Source organism: Tachysurus vachellii, chromosome 4 (genome assembly GCF_030014155.1).
Source record: "Tachysurus vachellii isolate PV-2020 chromosome 4, HZAU_Pvac_v1, whole genome shotgun sequence".
NCBI classification, from domain to species: domain Eukaryota; kingdom Metazoa; phylum Chordata; class Actinopteri; order Siluriformes; family Bagridae; genus Tachysurus; species Tachysurus vachellii.
Window position 1 is genome coordinate 20,701,144 of NC_083463.1, and position 18,291 is coordinate 20,719,434.

Here is an 18,291-nt window from a genome sequence, read left to right on the forward strand (position 1 = left end):
ACTTGGTGATCTTTATTCTGGCAAGTTGGAATGTGGGTGGAAAAGCTAGAGGTTAACCTCTTTGTTAGTATCTCTGCCCTATGCTTTGAAGCTCGCTGCTGGGGGCTGTCCAGTTGCATCTGCTTTATAGTCATGGCAATAGGCGCATTATCGGAGGGACATTCCTATGGGAACAACTGCTCAGCCACAGTTTAAATAAAGAGGGGGAGGGAAGGTTGCTTAAAGCGATTGAACAGGGGCCCCAGCTGTATGCATTGGGATATCTGGAATCTTTTGAGATGTTCTTCAAGCCCATCCCACAGACATGTTCATAAGTCAGTTACACAGATAACACTGCCACTCGATAAAGTGTGAATGTGAGTGTGAACCAGATGGGAGAGAGGAAAGCTGAAGGTCATGACTGCCTTTGGGGTTGTTGATACTGTGAATGTGGGAAGAACATTATGAAAGGCATGTGGAATTGAGTTTTGACTAAGGATTTTTTTTATTTAGCAATTACCAATGTTAGTTATAGCTAAATCTAATCTTTGCCTGTAAGCTTCCTTTCAGTGATTATTGTCACCAGTGAACAATTTATTCAAGCATTTTCACATCAGTACTTTTTTTTTGTAGGAACTGGGGGAATGACAAATGATGTGCAGTGTACGCAATTCTAATTAATTTGCTTTTACAGAGAAGGGCATGGCTTGGAATGGCCTGGGGTATAGAAATGGGTGGATTTGCATTCAAGCAATGGGTGTATGCACTCAGTTTTTCTCACTTTGTTACCATTTCCTTACCCGGCCTGTTATGAGGCACCAATGATGTAAAGCCCTGAGGCAGGGTGAACGTCAAAAGGAAGGAAGCTTCTCTCACACCCACAGAGGCCACATACAGAAGCACCAGATGAATCAGCAGAACCGTGGAGAAAAACGGAACAGGATTTGGGAAGGTCAATGTAGGACAGGAACACAGCTAAGAGCAGGAACATGTTGGGCCGACAATGTTCTCATGTCCTACCTGTCATTTTCTCCCTCGAGGCTTTAGATTTCCACACACATCCTGTCTTCAAAAGAAAGACTCAGTACAGCAGGCCTTCCCAACAATAAACATACATTGTATCAGATTCAGTTTATAGATTTTTCTTGATGCTAAATGCATTATTCAATGTTAAAATGAATATGTGACCAGAATATAGGATTTTATATTATTTTAAAACCATCAGTTAATGTTTGGGTTAGGGTGTGGTAATATAGAGGGTTTGTAATCAGGACCACTTTAAATGTAAAATAAATGAACAACCTCACTTTTTTTTAACAGTGTACAATAACATTTTGATTATTTATCTATAGCTTTTGATTCTACTCTGAAATTATTTCCATCAACAGTTTACATTTAGTTCAGGCTTATGTGAAAACTCATTCAATTCAATGAACCAGACAACTTTGATATAAAATAAAATATAATAACTTGTGTAAGACTTTATGGTGTCCTGGGGGTCCTCGAAATCCTGGTTTTAGAACCACTTTTAAAAGTTATAAAAGTTATTATGCTTGTCATTGGTGTAAACTGGAATGTGACCATTATAATTAAAAATAATAATAATAATGTAATTTGAAAAATCATAATTTATTGGTTTCCAACAGATTGCACTTTTGAATAATACTTTTAATACCCTTTGATAATAAAAATACCTTATATACCACACTATAAAAATATATTGTCTAGTGTGTATTCACTACTCATCTCTTTATTTATTTTTTATTGTTTAATTTATTTCTTAATTTATTTATAATTTTTTTCTTAATATTATATAATTTTTTTCTTAATATTATTGATATAACCTATGTATGATTTAGTTTTATTTCACACACTATTGCACTTTACCAACCCGATACAACAAAAACACAATAATTGACAATAAGGGGCGGGGTTTTAAAGAACACGCCTACTACGGCTCATGTAGCATAGCAACCACCCATTACGCCCCTTTTTCCTTGTAATCAATGAAAGCGCAGCCGGGATTTGTGTGTGTGTGAGTGAGAGAGAGAGAGAGAGAGAGAGAGAGAGAGAGAGAGAAAGAAAGAATCTTCTATAAAACTTGGTTCAGTGTTATGGAGTTCTGCGAGGTCTAACCTCCTCACCTAACGGATGACTTGGTCTGACGGGGAATGGTCTCTCTTTTTGATGCAAACGGTAAGTTGTGATGTTTTCGTAAGTTTTGTTTCTTATGTGTATTAATGGGTTCAACAGGTTTTCAGGGACTAATGAAAATGTCTGTCTGTTACACCATGTAATTGTTCAGCTCTGCACACAAAGTTATAATGATAATACTGTTAAAAGTACTCTTTTTAAAGCACTCAGCTTTCATTGAGCCTCGAGTTACTATTTGTCAGAATTTCCACAGCCACAATCATTTTCTAACCTTCTAGTTGAAAGATCTTTTATCAGCTTTTATAATTTCTTTGGAATTTCCCTTTTATGCAAGAGGCACATTGTTTCTAACTAAAATGTTACTACTTATCATTTACTTAAACAGACATTAACAGAAACAAAACTCTTGTGAATCTGAAAAGGCATGGCTAACTGGTTTCTGTCTGAATGGAAGCTCTGGTTACTAGTTCCACTTGTGTTGGACTCTTTTACGGATGCCCAAACCCTGAAACCCACAAGATGGCCTCTGTATCAGGGTAAGGCTTTGCTGCTAGCCTGGAATGCCCCCACTGAGGACTGTCGGACACGCCATAATGTCCATTTTCAGCTGGACCAGTTCCAGATTGTGGCTTCACCCAATGAGGGCTTCACCAAACAGAACCTCACCATTTTCTACAAGGATCGTCTCGGCTTGTACCCATATTTTAATTCTGACAACAGTCCAGTGAATGGTGGCCTTCCACAAATTGCCAGCCTGACACAGCACCTTAAGAAGATGTCTCAAGACATTGGGAAATATATTCAGAACCCAGCAGCAAAAGGTCTTTCCGTCATCGACTGGGAAGAGTGGCGCCCCCTTTGGATTCGGAACTGGAATACGAAGAACATCTACAAAAACCAGTCACTGCTCTTGGTGTCTAAAAAGAACCCAACATGGGACCAGGGCCATGTGAAGAAAGTGTCCCAGCAGGAGTTTGAGATTTCAGGCCGCAATTTTATGCTCAAGTCCCTGCAGCTTGCCAAAAATCTGCGTCCAAACCAGCTTTGGGGATTCTACCTGTTCCCTGACTGCTATAACCATGATTACCTCAAAAGCCTCGAGAGCTACACAGGCCGCTGTCCGGACCCAGAGATAGCAAGGAATGACCAACTGAGGTGGCTGTGGACGGAGAGCACAGCCCTTTTTCCATCTGTCTACATAGGTTCAGTGCTGCGTTCAACTGCTTTTGTTCGTCAGTTTGTTCGGAACAGAGTAAAAGAGGGCATGAGAGTGGCATCTCTGGGCTCTGAACTGGCACATCCAGTGTTTGTGTATGTCCGTCCCACATACATTAATGAGCTGGAGCTACTTACTGAGGTGAGTTTGTCAAATAATTGATGCATGTTATATTTTAGGCTAGAAGGAGATATCACTCTTCACTTAATTGATAATAACATAACTCTTTAGATAATATACCCTTACAATCCCTTTGTATTCGCTGCATAAATTTCAGAGTGTATGTGATTTTGCCATGTCTCCATATTTTTCCATTAGCCTTTTAACCACAAAACTTTTCTTGCACCCTAACATTAACCTTCCCCCCTTATCTCTACCAGCAGCCTTTTCCTGCTCCAAGAAATATGCCTAGATTTCTGCATGCAGGAAGGGAGGTGGTCACATTTTTCATGACCACCACCCACTGTACCAGTCATCTGGCTATTTTCTTATTAAAATAATAGTGAACATGTAAAATTAAAGCCAATGAAAAAATGTGTTTAGGTGTTTAAGTGTTATTAAAAAAATAATAAAACAACAAAACAATGACTTTGATTTTTTTGAAGGTATGATTATTTTTACCTTATCAGTGATTGGATCATGTTTCTCTACACAGATTGACCTGGTATCCACTATTGGAGAAAGTGTTGCACTAGGTGCTGCTGGCATTATATTTTGGGGAGATGCCAGTTATGCAAGCAGCAGTGTAAGCATTTGCATATTAATTATTTGAAATTGAACATTTGAACATTTAAAATATATTTCTTATATCACAAAGAAGCAAATGCTATATTCTAAGTATTAAAAGTATTTGTCTAGCATAACACATCTCTGTTTTGGCTGTTATTGGCTATAAATATTATTTTTCTTGATTAATCTTTTTCTGCATGCATTGTTTCTGTTCCTCCTCCCTCTAGGCCATCTGTACCAGTCTGGCTGAGTATGTCAGGGGTCCACTTGGCAGATACCTCCTCAATGTTTCTAGTGCAGCTGAACAGTGTAGTTACTCAGTGTGTGGCTCCCGAGGCCGCTGTATGCGCAGACAAGCAGACTCAGATTCGTACTTGCACCTGGACCCTCAGAACCACCGAATTGTGGCACAGGGAAAACGCCTGGTTGTCGAAGGGCACATGGGGCCCGAGGAGCTAATTAGCATGAAGGAGGATTTTATCTGCCAGTGTTTTAGCGGCTATCAAGGTTATAACTGTGAGCTGCGGGATCCCCAATATGACAGAGGACAGGGGCACAAACTGCATGTATCGTGGAGCTGTTGTCTTCTCTTTTTGCTGCTCATGTTCTTGAACTGAGACTTGTGGACACTACTGGACACTCTTACAGACTGTTGTAGACATTTATACGTTTTGTGTGCCACAAATGAAGCATTTGCTTCTGTAATTTTGTAGAATGAAACCTTGTACAGTTTCTAACACCTTTTTCAGATTTCTTTACAGATTTTTATTGTAATTTAATTTTTTTACATAAAAATGTAAGGTTTCTTCAGGTGATTTCAGCCAAATATCTGGAAAATTTGATAGTTGGTTAATGAATGCTGCATTGTACATATGTTCTGAGTTATGTGTGTGCCCAAGTGAGTATATGAAAGTGTCTAAACACAGGAAAATTAGTCCAAATAAGCACTTTTGTTTATCTTCATAGATAATGGATTCACTATGACATCAGAGCTGGAAGCAAATCTGAGAATCTTCATTATCATACTGATAAATGCATTTTGTATGTAAGGATTAATTTAAATGTATTTAAATTTAAATGAATTATTCTTCATGTTGCTGTGAGATTATGGCACTATCACTAAATGACTACTACTAAGACTTTTTATTTGCTGTTACAGACCGGATTCACACAACTTTTCTAGGTTCACATTCATTCTTATATTTTAATATAATACAAAATGTGCTGTGAGTCACTATGATGATCTGGTATGACAGGTGTTGGATGTATAGGTGTATGTGTAAGTATGTCAAAGCTATGGAGAGGAAAGAGCAAACATATGATGTGACATCTTGTTGTTATATGTTACATTTTACACCCTTTTTTAACGTTTTAGGTAGATGCCAAATAAACCCTAGATGAATGACCAGAACGTCTCTCAGCTAGAAGTCATGTGAATTCCCTAAATATTTACAAGGTAACAGCATAGTGTTATAGTCTGTGTGTAAGTTAGTTTCCTGAATTAAGGTGGGTTTAGAGTGCAATGAAGTGAATCATAAAAGAAGCACATTCTGCATCTGTAACACTTGCTTTTCCAAAGGGGCCACTGTCTGCATTTTGCCAGCCCACAATTACAGGCTTTCAAATGCCAAGCAGTTCTATTTGTGTACTCTAGTTCATTGGGGGTTTCCAATCTAGTGAATTTAGTGAGCTGTTGCAGAAAAGCACAATTGCATTAACAATGCTTTTTTGTTAATACAACCCACAACCATCACAGAAACTGTTTTGCCTTCATTTAGTGCTTTACCGGTTTTACTTGTTATTAAAGTCTGTGTTAATATGTTACAACACCTCTAAAGTGTATTGTTGTAAATGGTTTTGCAAGGTGAGTGAAACTGGAAAAATTGCGACATTTCAGAGAGTGGTAAGAGCCCAACCACAGGCTATATTGCATATTGCACAGGCCATAACTGATCTCTGTGTGATTAATCTATGTGTATGAGCCTGCATGACAGTGCATTTTTATATTTACTGCATTTGGCAGACACCCTTTCATCTCTTTTTATACAACTGAGCAAGCGAAGGTTACGGACCTTGCTTAGGGGCCTAGCAGCAGCAGCAGCTTAATGGACCTGGGATTTAATCTCGTAACCTTGTGATCAGAAGTCCAACCCCTTAATCACTAGGATGCACTCGTGCATGTTAAAGTAATAAATTTTATTAACTGAGGTGGCCAGTTATCAGAGTAAAGTAAAATAAATATTCTTAATACAGGCCAGACACAGCAAATACAATAATCTGATGCTTACTGATTTTCCTCAATATAACATAGCATAACATTTGTGGTACCTTGTTTCTTTTACAATTAATTCAATACATTTTTTGTTTGTTTGTTTTAATCTAAACGTATTCAGAGTGCATTAAATAATTCCGACCGCATTTAAGCAATGAAGAACAATTAAAATGTCGCAAACTTTAAACAGTATAGAAAGAGTCGGCTCTTATTGATGAGCTGAGTCAAATGGGGAACCGACTCGCCGTTTGAAAAGTTTTGAACGTTTTGAAAGCTTACAAAATCCCGCCCCTCGCTCACCATCATGTTCTCTCCATTCAAGCCCAACCCACTCAGGCCCAGCCCTCTTCCAGGACTTGTTCCTCTTTTCGTATTTTTACAGTCAATTCCGAGTCACGAGGAGTCTAATTGTTTTGTTTGGTTCCTGTCTTTGCACAAACACAACCAAATCACCACGTCACGGTAAGTGAGGCCAAGTGAACTGTTTTCTATGAACAGTATCGTAGAGGCTCAGTGAGTGCAAGTCATAAGATTTTACACATTTTATCTTTGCATATTCTAGAAATATTCCTCTTGATTAGATTGTTTTTGTTTTTTTACTTCCTTTTTTTCAAGCTTGAAATTGTCATTCTGTTGGTAGATACGTTTGTTTAGTTCATGCTTTAATTACTATAAAAAAGCACAATTGTCTGTTAGTAGAACAAAACAGTGTTACACTTGAAAGTAAATATGTCTATATCTTATATTTGTTCTATATATAGAATCTCAAAATTAGACATATTAGGTAACATTTACTTTATACATACACCTTCCCTTGTTCAGGTACAATGTATTTGTAACACATTTCAACTTCCCTATTTTATTTCTTTCTGGTTAATTTGGAGATTTAGGAACTAAAGCACAAACAAACTCTTTTAACGTGACTTTTTAAAGTACATTCTATTAAATCCCAATAATAGTTAGCAGTATTGCAGTTGATAATTGATGAATTTTTTTAAGTGGATAAAGGTGTTAGTAGGTCACAGGTGTGTATATGTACAGATTTTCTGCATATGGGTTTATAGTGGTAAATAAGAGCTGACCCTACCCTTTCAAGAAACAAGTAGATTTCACAGGAAGGATGGGACTGAAAGTACCAACACACCCATAAATGCCAGAATGACAGAAATAAATGACAGAAAAATGTGTGAGGTCAGACACTGATGTCAAGTGAGAAGACCTAAAACGTGTTGGTTTAAGTCAGAACTAATAACAGCCGTATATTAAAAAGACAACTGGTATTTGAAAACGAACAGAAATCAAAATATAGTCTCAAAATATTGTCCTCTTGAAATCTCATCTTTTCCCTTATTCCGATTGAATATACAGGTATTGCAGCATTCTGATACAACTCTAGGTCAGACATGCGGGCATTATAGTAACCTAACTTGGGATGGGTAAATCAGAGCGAGGTTTGTTTTTTAGTCACTTACATTACACCGGTTTTTCTGCCACAATAATATCTTACAGTAGTCAGAAATAATAAATCAGTAATTAAAAAGAATTTAGGGTGGTTAATGCTTGGGGTCACAGAAACCTGTGTGTGAATACACAATGTCCATTTGTGGGTGATTGCACCAAATGTTTTTTTTTTTTGTTTGTTTTCTGCAAAAAGTGCTAAAATGTTTGACTTTTTGGGTCCATCAGCATCTATGAAGTCATATTATTATCTGAAAATAGAAGGCTGCTGTTAATTTATGCAAATGCTTACACCTCTCTGGTTATTTTCTAGCTGAGTCTAGCTCTTTTCCACACACATAACAAAGATAAGTATATAAACATAAAAGCCATAATGTGTGTAAATATACAGGTATGCCATGCTGCTTGTTTATTATAGTGCATGATTATTATAGACAATTATCTATTCAGTATAGTATATCTCTTTAAGTGCAATTGCGTCCCTACAAAATTTGCCTTTTGAAAGTGGACGTCAGCTTTCCTTATTATACAATTAAATTTAATTGTCTCATCTCACTGGATGTGTTCACCTACTAGAGTTCTTCAGTCTCCTTAATGCTTGTATGTTTTTATGCAGATTACAAGGCACCCCAGAATTATTTGAACTTTATAAAAATAAGCAAAGATTGTGCAAATGTATGTTCTCTCAAGCTCAAACATCTTGTACACTTTTTTAAAGAGTTATTGGTATGCTTGTATTTAAAATTTTGTCATGCCTGCCCTGGAGAGAATAACAGTACCAAGTGTATTCCTGTAATTTGTATCAAGGTTGGAGACATGCAGATTATTTTTAAGCTCCTTTATATTCTGATTGTGGACAATTTTTCTATTTAAAATCAAACTTTTTTATTGTCTTCTTTCAGCAGACTTCATTAAATTTGTTCATTTTTCTTTATGATAATTCCACCAGGTATGGGCACCGTTGCAAACTGGACATTGCGACTCATCCTTCTTTGCATTTTTTTAACATGTCCTATTCTAAGCCATCCAATGTTGCTGTCCAAGTTTCCATTCTTCACAGTATGGAATGCCCCTACTGAAAAATGTGCATCTCAATATGGAGTTGATTTGGACTTGAGCATGTTTGATATCATCCACAACGTGAACGAGAGCTTTATTGGCAGTATGATGACCATCTTCTACTCGGACAAACTGGGTAACTATCCTCACTACAATACAACCACAAATGAATCTGTATTTGGAGGCGTACCCCAGAACTACAGCCTGAGCAAACACCTCTTCCAAGCCAATGTCGATCTGCAAAAGTACATTCCAGATAAAGACTTCAGTGGCCTGGCTGTAGTGGACTGGGAGAGCTGGAGACCACTGTGGGACCGCAACTGGAATAGAATGGAGATATACCATGAAGGCTCTAGAAAAATAGTGAGGGATAAACACCCTGACTGGAAACCAGAGCAGATTGAACCCCTGGCCAAAAAAGACTTTGAAAGGGCAGCACGCGACTTCATGGAGCAAACAATAATGCTGGGACAGAATGAGCGACCAGGGGGGCTGTGGGGTTTCTATGGCTTTCCATGCTGCTACAACTACCAGTACAAAAAAAATGAGACATACACAGGGAAGTGTCCACCACTAGACATGAAGAGGAACAACAATTTATCTTGGTTGTGGAACGTAAGCACAGCTCTGTACCCTGATATTTACATGGATCTGTGCCTCAAGGGTCGTGACAGAGACATTCTACTTTACGCCCAAAATCGAATAAAGGAGGCTATGAGAGTGAGAGACCTCGTCTCCCCTATTCAACCAGTTGTCATCCCCTACACCCGTATCGTCTATACCTACTCAATGACATTCCTCTCACAGGTACAGAGCCTACTGTGTGCACAAATGGATATGTAGAGCTTGATAACAATGCAGTTTCCAGATTATGTGTAAAAATGCAACTTATTTGATTTATGTATTGATGACAATAATGAATTTATACTGAGCTACTGCATTTGCCTTTCAGTTCACACAGCTCATGAAATTATTTATAAAATCTTCTATTTAAAGTTTCATTAATCTTGAATCCTGAATTACTTGAATCCTAAAGGAAGGGATGTATTTCCTGCTTTTGTTTTGTGTGTATTTTATAGGAGGATCTGGTTCATACCATTGGAGAGAGTGTTGCGTTAGGAGCAGCAGGGGTGGTGCTATGGGGAGATGCTCTCTACTCCTCAAACAAGGTGAAATGTACTAAATATTTCTAAACTTTATTTCTCAGACAACTCATCCAGACTCTCTTATTACGACCAGCACTTTTCAACTAAACAGCACACCATTGCACACCCCAGCGATGCAGCATTCTTCTTGTGTGTTTGCGTGCGTGTTTATTTCATGTAAAGCCACTCATGAAAACATAAATAGTTTTTTCTGCAGGTAAACAGCAGGTGACAATTGATGTGTTTTGCTACTAACACATTAAACAAATGTAGACTCAAACACAAATGTGCCAGTACTTTATGTACCACATTATGTACATTTGGGCCCAAAAGTCTGAGACCACTGGAGAAATTGGTCCTTTTTTTTTACATTTATTCTCAATTTAATACAAAATTCTTAAAGACAAATTAGTATGTTTGTTGCTTTTGTTTCTCATGCTTCATTGACAGTGTACACTGGAGCTGGCATGGACTTGTGGAAAACCGGATTTTATATCAACATCTAACATGGAAAATCAAATTCATGTTAGAACATGCTTCATTGGAAAGGATAAGCTATTGTTCAAAGAAGTTAACATGATCAAGTCGCTTACATTTATACAGTGACCCAGAAATATATATATATATATATATCCATCTTTCAGAATTCTAAAATTTCATATTTAATACAAGTTTTAAATGGGAAAAATATCAGTGTGGTTTCAGACTTGTGGTGTGTACAGTACCATAAAGCAAATTGGAGCCATTTAAAATTTTTGACCTAACTTAAAGGTGACAGATTTTATTTGAATATTTTTTAATTTTTTAATATTTTTTAATATTTATTTTAAGATTTTTAATATGAGATGTAAATGTAAAATAACTCTAAGTAGAGACAAGACATTATTCTGGTAATAAAATAAAATAAAATAAAGCTAAAAGTGTACTTGTTTTATCTCTACATATTTAGTTTCAGCACCTGCTCAAGAAGGATAACTAAATTCAGAACGGACATTTAGCTATGACACGGCTCATTAGGTGGTGCATATAGCAACAAAATGTGCAATCATAGTTAATTTGCTGAGCCACATCATACTGCTCTGTCTTACAGAAAAGTCCCCAAAAGGACCATTTAAAAGTTCTCTATAGGTTCTTTAGTAATTAAGGGTTCTTGTCTTCCTCATAATAGCATTCTCATAAAAAGTATACACTCAGTTGTAGGTTTCTACAGAAAGAAAAACTCTTTCAACTCTGCACTATCCATTCAACCTCAGCAGTTTTAGTGATCATGAATTTGATTGACTCACTCACACAAATATTATACTTCACACATTAAATTTTGCCAAATTTTCCAAGCTTTACAAGAATCTTTTTTTTTTTTTTGCATTTGCATAATTATAATTTTATTGTCAAGGGACATTAAAGGCTGAACTTTGCACTTGGTACTTTTTCTATGTTAAATGTCATTATGAACTTGTACTAAGGTTTCATGTCTTCAAAAAACTCATAATTACCTGTTGGGAAGTATTCATAAAGCTGATTTGATAGTGTGTAAGGTAATGCTATATTAAACAAGAACAACAAAAAAAACTGGCAGTACAAACAGTGCTTGTGGGGTAGACAGGGTGAACTTAGCAGTGTTTAGCAGTGTAGCAGTGAGGAAACCCACAGGCAATAGATAACCTCTTCTCTTTCCCATTTACATTTTGCCTGAAGCTCTTGCCAAGAATGACTTAAGGAACTATAATTACTTTTTCTGTACTTGGTGAACATTTCCATATGCTTGTGCAGATGGAACACAAGTCTTAATATACCAGGTACTAGTGGAGAATCAGGCTGGATTATATGCTATTATTATTATTTTATTACTATTAGTTGTAGTAGTATTAGTAGTTGTGGTGAAAAATGCTTTATTTGGATTTGGCTTTTTTTCCAATTGTCAGTTTGGGGAAAGCTATTTGAATATATTGACAGTGAAGACACGAATGTAATTATTTTTCATGTTAGTTGTACTTAAAAGCCCATGATTCAAAGAAGGCTTTGGCTAAATGCGTGTTGTAATGATGTCACGTGACACATCTTACGCTAATTATTACACAGAAAATCTTCTGTAATTTTGAAAAATTGCAAGCTTCTCGGAATATCATGCTTGATTTTTCATTCATTACTGCAATAGCAAAATTTTTGTATTAACAACCTTGTGGCATAGTGGGTGCCAATGGATGTTCTCCCGGTGTCGCTGTGAGTTTCGACTGGGTTCCCTGGATTTCTCCTACTTCTCAAAAAACATTCCAGCAGGCAGCTAGGTGTCTCTAAATGCTGCTTGATGTGAATGACTGTGTGAATGTATGTGTGTTGGTGTATGATAAACTTGCATCCCATTCAGGGTGTATCTCTACAATCCTGACCAGGATTAAGGGTTTAACTGAAGAGTGATCAATGATGAGCTAATGTTCTTTGACCGTTAGAAATTGCTAAATATTTCTTGTAAAGTTTGTACTGTATCTTTTGTTATCTAACACAAATATATATATAACACAAATTCTCTTTTCAGAGTACATGCCTAGCTGTGAAGAATTACATCGATGAGACGCTAGGCCGATATTTGGTAAACGTGACTGAAGCGGCGCTTCTCTGTAGCAAGGAACTGTGTTTGTTCAATGGCCGATGTGTGCGGAGAGACCCAGCTTCTTCAGCCTACCTTCATCTTGACCGAGCAGTATGGACCATCATCCCCAGAGCTGAGCTTCCTGAACAGAACCCTAAAAGTCCTTCATATGTGATAAAAATGAACAATAAGGAGGAGGGCTATCATTTTCCAAAACTATTTAAGTGCCAGTGTTACCCAGGTTGGGAGGGTGAACACTGTGAGAAACAGATTGCTCCTAAGTCTAGACAGAGAAATTAAATATCTATAGACTGGACTAAGTTGTAGTCTGAGCAGTGCTGGCACATCCTGTAAAAACAGACACTCTGATCAAATTATCGTAAATATCTATAAAATTTTAACAAAATCTGAAATTTTTTTTTAAAAATGAACCTTTTTAAATTAGCATGATTGTTTTTTACCTGCTATATTTACTTTACAGTTGAAGTCTACAACACAGGTTTAATACGTTTTTTGAGAATGCTGCTATTTTAAACCTTGAATCAAGTAAGTTATTTAAAAGGTCTAGAAAAAATTAAGCAACCCATATTGTCTGTTGTGGACTAAACACAACACAGCATTTATGGGTACAGTGTTTGCAATTGTAAACATTAGAAATCGATTAAATAATATTTGTTTTCAATAACACTTAGAATTATTTCAGAATGAACAGAATTACTTGTCTGTTGTAGATAGATAGAATGTTGACATGGCGCAGGTCAGTGCGATTTTTGACCACCCTCTTCTGGGGATTTCTTGTACTACAATTGCCAAATATGTCTGAGGTTATAATCTCGGCTTGCCACTAGATAGCAGTAAAGGTACATCAAAACAGTGTGTAGTCACTCGCACATACGTCTTGCTGTATCTACAATTTTATAGCTAGGCATTAACTAAGATCTGTGATCAGATAGATAAATACTTTTGAGCAGGAGTTGAGTTGTGAGATGTGTGTAGTGTAGGCATCAAAGTTGCTGACTGCTGAAAGAAACTTGAGTCATGAATGAATGAATATTAAAAGTCAGGTAATGATGAACAATTATTTATATGATTGTACTGTTTAAGTTGGTATGGACCCACGAGACCTTTATGTGGGTTTCTGTCTTTGTTACTTGTTTACTATTGTTATTGTTCATAAATCACACAAGGATCTTCAACAGTAAATGTATACAATTTATTTGTAATACTGATATTTATATTTTATTGACCTGCAAATAAGAACTGAATGGCTTCAAATTGAACTGATGTACTGTACAATTTCCCAGCATTCTTGTTTGCTTCCAAACAATCAGAAATAAATACTGAATGGCCATTTTATCAAAATGGTTCTCTCTGACTATGTTCAATACTAACATATATGTTCAACATTTTATGATTCATTCCAACTCAAATGTATTTGTATAGTGCTTTTAACAATGGGTATTGTCTCAAAGCAGCTTTACAGAACATAAGAAACATAATACAAAAAGGTAATTATACAAAGATTAATATAATACAAAGATTCAAAATTAATATTAGATTTGTATTTATCCCCAATGAGCAAGCCTGAGGTGACAGGGGAATATGGCAAGGAAAAACTCGCTTGGATGGAAAAGGAAGAAACCTTGAGAGGAACCAGACTCAAAAGGGAACCTCATCCTCATTTGAGTGACACTGGAAAGTGTGACAATAAATATACAGTCAGGCAATTGTGTATTGATTAGGAGGTTGTGGTAGTCGGCATCTCCTCTTAGAATGTCTGAAAACTTCATGAAGCAGAGTCCAACTGGAGCTGGTACATCTCTAGATGCCTCAGGATCCTCACAGGGTCAGCCTCATCTCAATAAAGGTCCGAAATCTTCATGTTCATGAAATCTTCATGTCACGGAACACAACTGGAGCTGGTACAATTTATAGATGCCTCGGGATATGTAGAAAAAGAGAAGCATTGGAAAGGAATTAGTGTAGCAGCTGTTCATAATATTAGCAAGCACTAGATGATAATGTGCATGTACTAGAGCACAAGATTATAGGAAGTATTAGTAGATTTTAGTAGATTTTGATATTCTGGAAACTACCAGAAGTCCGAAATTTTGTTATTTCAAAGTCCCATGCCTTCTAATGATTCTAATCCCATGCCTTCTGATGATGTTTCCCAAGGGAAGCATGTATATTGAGGAAAGCAGAGGTCCTAAAACTGAACTTTGAGGGACCTCATAATTAACTGGGGGATTCTCATTTTAAATCTACATAAATTGTATGTTGATTGCAGCACTAAGATCAAGTAAAACTAATAGTGACATGCAATCTTGGGCTGAGGCTAAGAACTGGTCATTTGTAACTTTAACAGTCATTTGTAACTTTAACACGATACCTCTCTATAGTCAATTAAATTAGTTTTTTTTTGTACAGTGCTTTTAACAAACAACAGTGTCTCAAAGCAGCTTTATAGGAATATACAAATTCAGAATAAAAATTGCAAAGTTTGCAAGGTGGCAAGGAAAAACTCCCTGAGACAATATGCGAATTAAACCTTGAGAGAAAACAAGTGGAGTTGTAAAACCAGGAGCTTTGAGCAACTTAGTATTAGCATCAGTCAAATTTCTAAATTCATTATGGATTTATAGATTTTTATAGATTTATAAACATAATGACATTCCTAACATAAATTCATTTCCTGCTGAAGCCTTCAAATGTTCAGTGATGGAGACCTGAATGCAAATCCAATCACAGGAACAGAAGTTCAAAGCCACTGCCATGGTTTCCATGTAGTACTATCTTTAGCAGTCCCAAGATATATATCACCACATTGATGCCAGAGTGTGGACATAATCCTAATCAAATCATTGTCCAACTGAGATGTGTTTTCTACATGTAAGTGTGTGTAGATAGTTATATTTGAGCACATTTGTGGGTTATAATCTGTCATAATAGCATGTATTTGCAATGAAATAATGTAATGGCATAGTTCTGTTGTGAATACTTTATATATAGACCTTGTATCCAAAGTTCTCAGTAATTCTTGGATGAGGATGTGATTTGTCTAGTTTAGGCATGTTATTTAATTTAGCAACTTCTCTTGGCTAAGCAGAAGAACTTCTCTTGGCTTATTTTCAGAGAAAATGATTGAAATTGAAAAATAATTCTTGAGGTTGCCTACACATGGCTGTTGGATTTGTATTTATACAATGGGATGCATGGTGTCATTTGCCCTGTTTGTGCATGGGTTGTGGGTACATTGGTTGTTTGTTTTGGAGGGTTTCTACATTTAGTTCAGAAGGTAAAATGCTGCCTCAATTGTTTTAAGGTGTGTTGATTAACTTACTTTTCCCCTTTATTGTGTTGCCAGTGTGTTTTGTGTTATTGTCTTGATGCATGATTAAGTTCCTCCCAATTAGAATGGATGCAGTCCGATTCTATATTGATCTGATGAGTAGTTTGTTTGTTGTGTTATGGCTGTATACAGTATACTCTATACCTCTGCTCTTAAAGTCTCTGTCAGCTGCTTTTGGTTTTCTCTTAAGTGTCTGGTTGTTAGTACATCAGTGGTTTCTTCCTTTTTCAGGATATTCATATTGTTAAATTGGTTATGCCCAATGCTTGTACAACGATTCATTTTTCAAGTTCAAAATGGCTTGCATATTGTTTCATAGACAGCTCTCTGGTATTTTTGTTGGTTTATCCTTTTAAACCTCTCTTTAAATCTAGATCTAATGTCTAACAATAAAACTCAACAATTTAATGTTTAGTTGTAGCTCAGTGGTTAGGACATTGGACTACGGATTGTCTTTTCGAATCCCACAACTGCCAAACTGCTACCACTGGGTCCTTGAACAAAAAGATGCATGTTATTCGTTCTGGATAAGGGTATTCAACCAAATAATGTAAATGGAAGAAGATGAAGAAAAAGAATCGGTAAGTTGCCCTGGGTGTTTGTTAAATGCTGTAAATGTAAATAATATTGGGACAAAGGATTTACACACATTGTTAAAGAAGATCTGGAGCTGCATTAATGATTTATATTTTTTCAGCATTTCAAGTCATACTTCTTGCTTGAGGCCGTGTTCCCATTAAAAAGAAAAAAATGGTAAACATAAAATTTGTAGGTCTTTCTTTCAAACCAGAAAACACTTATAGTTACGTTGTCTGTCCTTTTGTTTGATTCTATAATATTTGCTCAATCTCTCAACCTTTTGTCCTCCAAATACATTTTAGGGAAAAAATGATGACAGAGTAAATAATCCACTTTGTTCACATTCATTCACACTCTTGAGTTTGTAACATGATTGCTTTTGACATATTATGGAAATGGTATTCGGACAAGCTAAAAGATAGTAGTTCAGATGGATATCAAATCTAGGGTGTCAATCTGTAACAGGACTGTTATTGAGAGGCTTCATGAATTTATAGAGGTGATCTTGTGACACCTACCCATGGCATTGTTTCATACCACAAACCACAATACCACTTTTTCTTTTCTGAAACAGATACTCGGTATCATGTGATACCAATACCCATCCAAAATTGTACTCTTAAAACTACAGAACTTTAAGCTTGGAGCACTTCACAGTTAAACTCATTCACACAAAAATAACTTTCACTGTAAATATAATACATACAATAAAAAAAATAAAAGAAAATTTGCTACCCAACACCATAAATAAGACAATGTGAATGCCAAAAATAAAAACTTATACAACAAAATTTCTTCATTTAAGCCCTGCTAGCCATTTGATGAGCTGTAAAACCTTTTTAGTAAGATTAAAAATAGAAATGTCCAACTTCCTTTCACAAAGTCATTCAGTCTGCAACATTAGCAGACACTTTAAACTATGAAATAAATACTGAAAAATGTTATGCCAGCAGTAATCTATTTGATTCAGACAGCGGTTATTTGCAACCCGGTGAACAACAGCTGATCACATCAATGTTTATTTAAGCTGGGGCTACAATCTGTAGGAAGTTTGACCACTCTCCTAAGGCAACTAAGTTTTGTTATGGTACATATTTAAACTTTAATGGAATGTAGGGCCAATCTTAAATGGCACAGATAAATTGAACCTGAGATTTGTTACAGAAACTGGCTATAGACATCAAAAGCATTATGAGAAAGGAAATGTGATCATGGAGATGAAATTAAGCCATAGTCTAATTTCCCACAGTGAAAGGGAGATGACTTTCAGTAAGAAAAGCTTCTGGCTAAAATTGTTTAATGGTAAAATCAGAACAAAATGGAGAATTCAATAGCCTAACTGACTAAAGTGAAACATCATAGTATTTCAGTGAATTTACTCTATGGCCTGCTGCTGAGAGGATCTTCACTCACGCGTCAGAAGATAAGATAAACAAAGGCCATTAAACTCCGCCTTACTTCCGTACCCTACGAACCCAGACTGAATTGACCCAAAAAGGCAACCCTTACTGATAAGCAGAAGCCGAAGCTGATAATGGATGGGTGTTAAGTTCTTTTCCATTTCCCTTCAACCCTCTTTATCTGTTTCTGAAGTGGAACACTGCTCCCAAGACAACTGACCGAGAGGCTTGCAGTACCAACTCTCTTCTTTTGGTTATGACATTGTAGCCTGATGTTCCATCTGAAGCATTCCTTTAAAATGACTATTTCTTGGTTGGACTGACTGCTTCTGGGTCTGTATTTGTAAGATAATTAAAACAA

The 18,291-nt window shown here is 36.4% G+C and overlaps 2 protein-coding genes across 3 annotated transcripts; both read left to right on the plus strand.

The window, feature by feature from the left end:
• The first annotated feature begins 2,022 nt into the window (after positions 1 to 2,022).
• Positions 2,023 to 5,909, plus strand: hyal2a (hyaluronidase 2a). 2 transcript variants are annotated; one of them, XM_060868294.1, is made up of 4 exons: positions 2,023 to 2,175; positions 2,588 to 3,490; positions 4,005 to 4,094; positions 4,306 to 5,909. In XM_060868294.1, the coding sequence occupies exons 1-4, from the start codon at positions 2,131 to 2,133 to the stop codon at positions 4,693 to 4,695; spliced, it is 1,428 nt and encodes a 475-aa protein (XP_060724277.1). In that variant the 5' UTR covers positions 2,023 to 2,130; the 3' UTR covers positions 4,696 to 5,909. The 2 variants fall into 2 exon arrangements, with proteins under 2 accessions (XP_060724277.1, XP_060724278.1); XM_060868295.1 differs by having other exon boundaries at positions 2,041 to 2,175; positions 2,519 to 3,490.
• Positions 5,910 to 6,703: 794 nt separating this feature from the next.
• Positions 6,704 to 13,961, plus strand: hyal1 (hyaluronidase 1). Its single transcript, XM_060868297.1, has 4 exons — positions 6,704 to 6,812; positions 8,758 to 9,674; positions 9,947 to 10,036; positions 12,546 to 13,961. Exons 2-4 carry the CDS (start codon positions 8,760 to 8,762, stop codon positions 12,897 to 12,899), a joined length of 1,359 nt encoding a protein of 452 aa, XP_060724280.1. The 5' UTR covers positions 6,704 to 6,812; positions 8,758 to 8,759; the 3' UTR covers positions 12,900 to 13,961.
• The last annotated feature ends 4,330 nt before the right edge of the window (positions 13,962 to 18,291 follow it).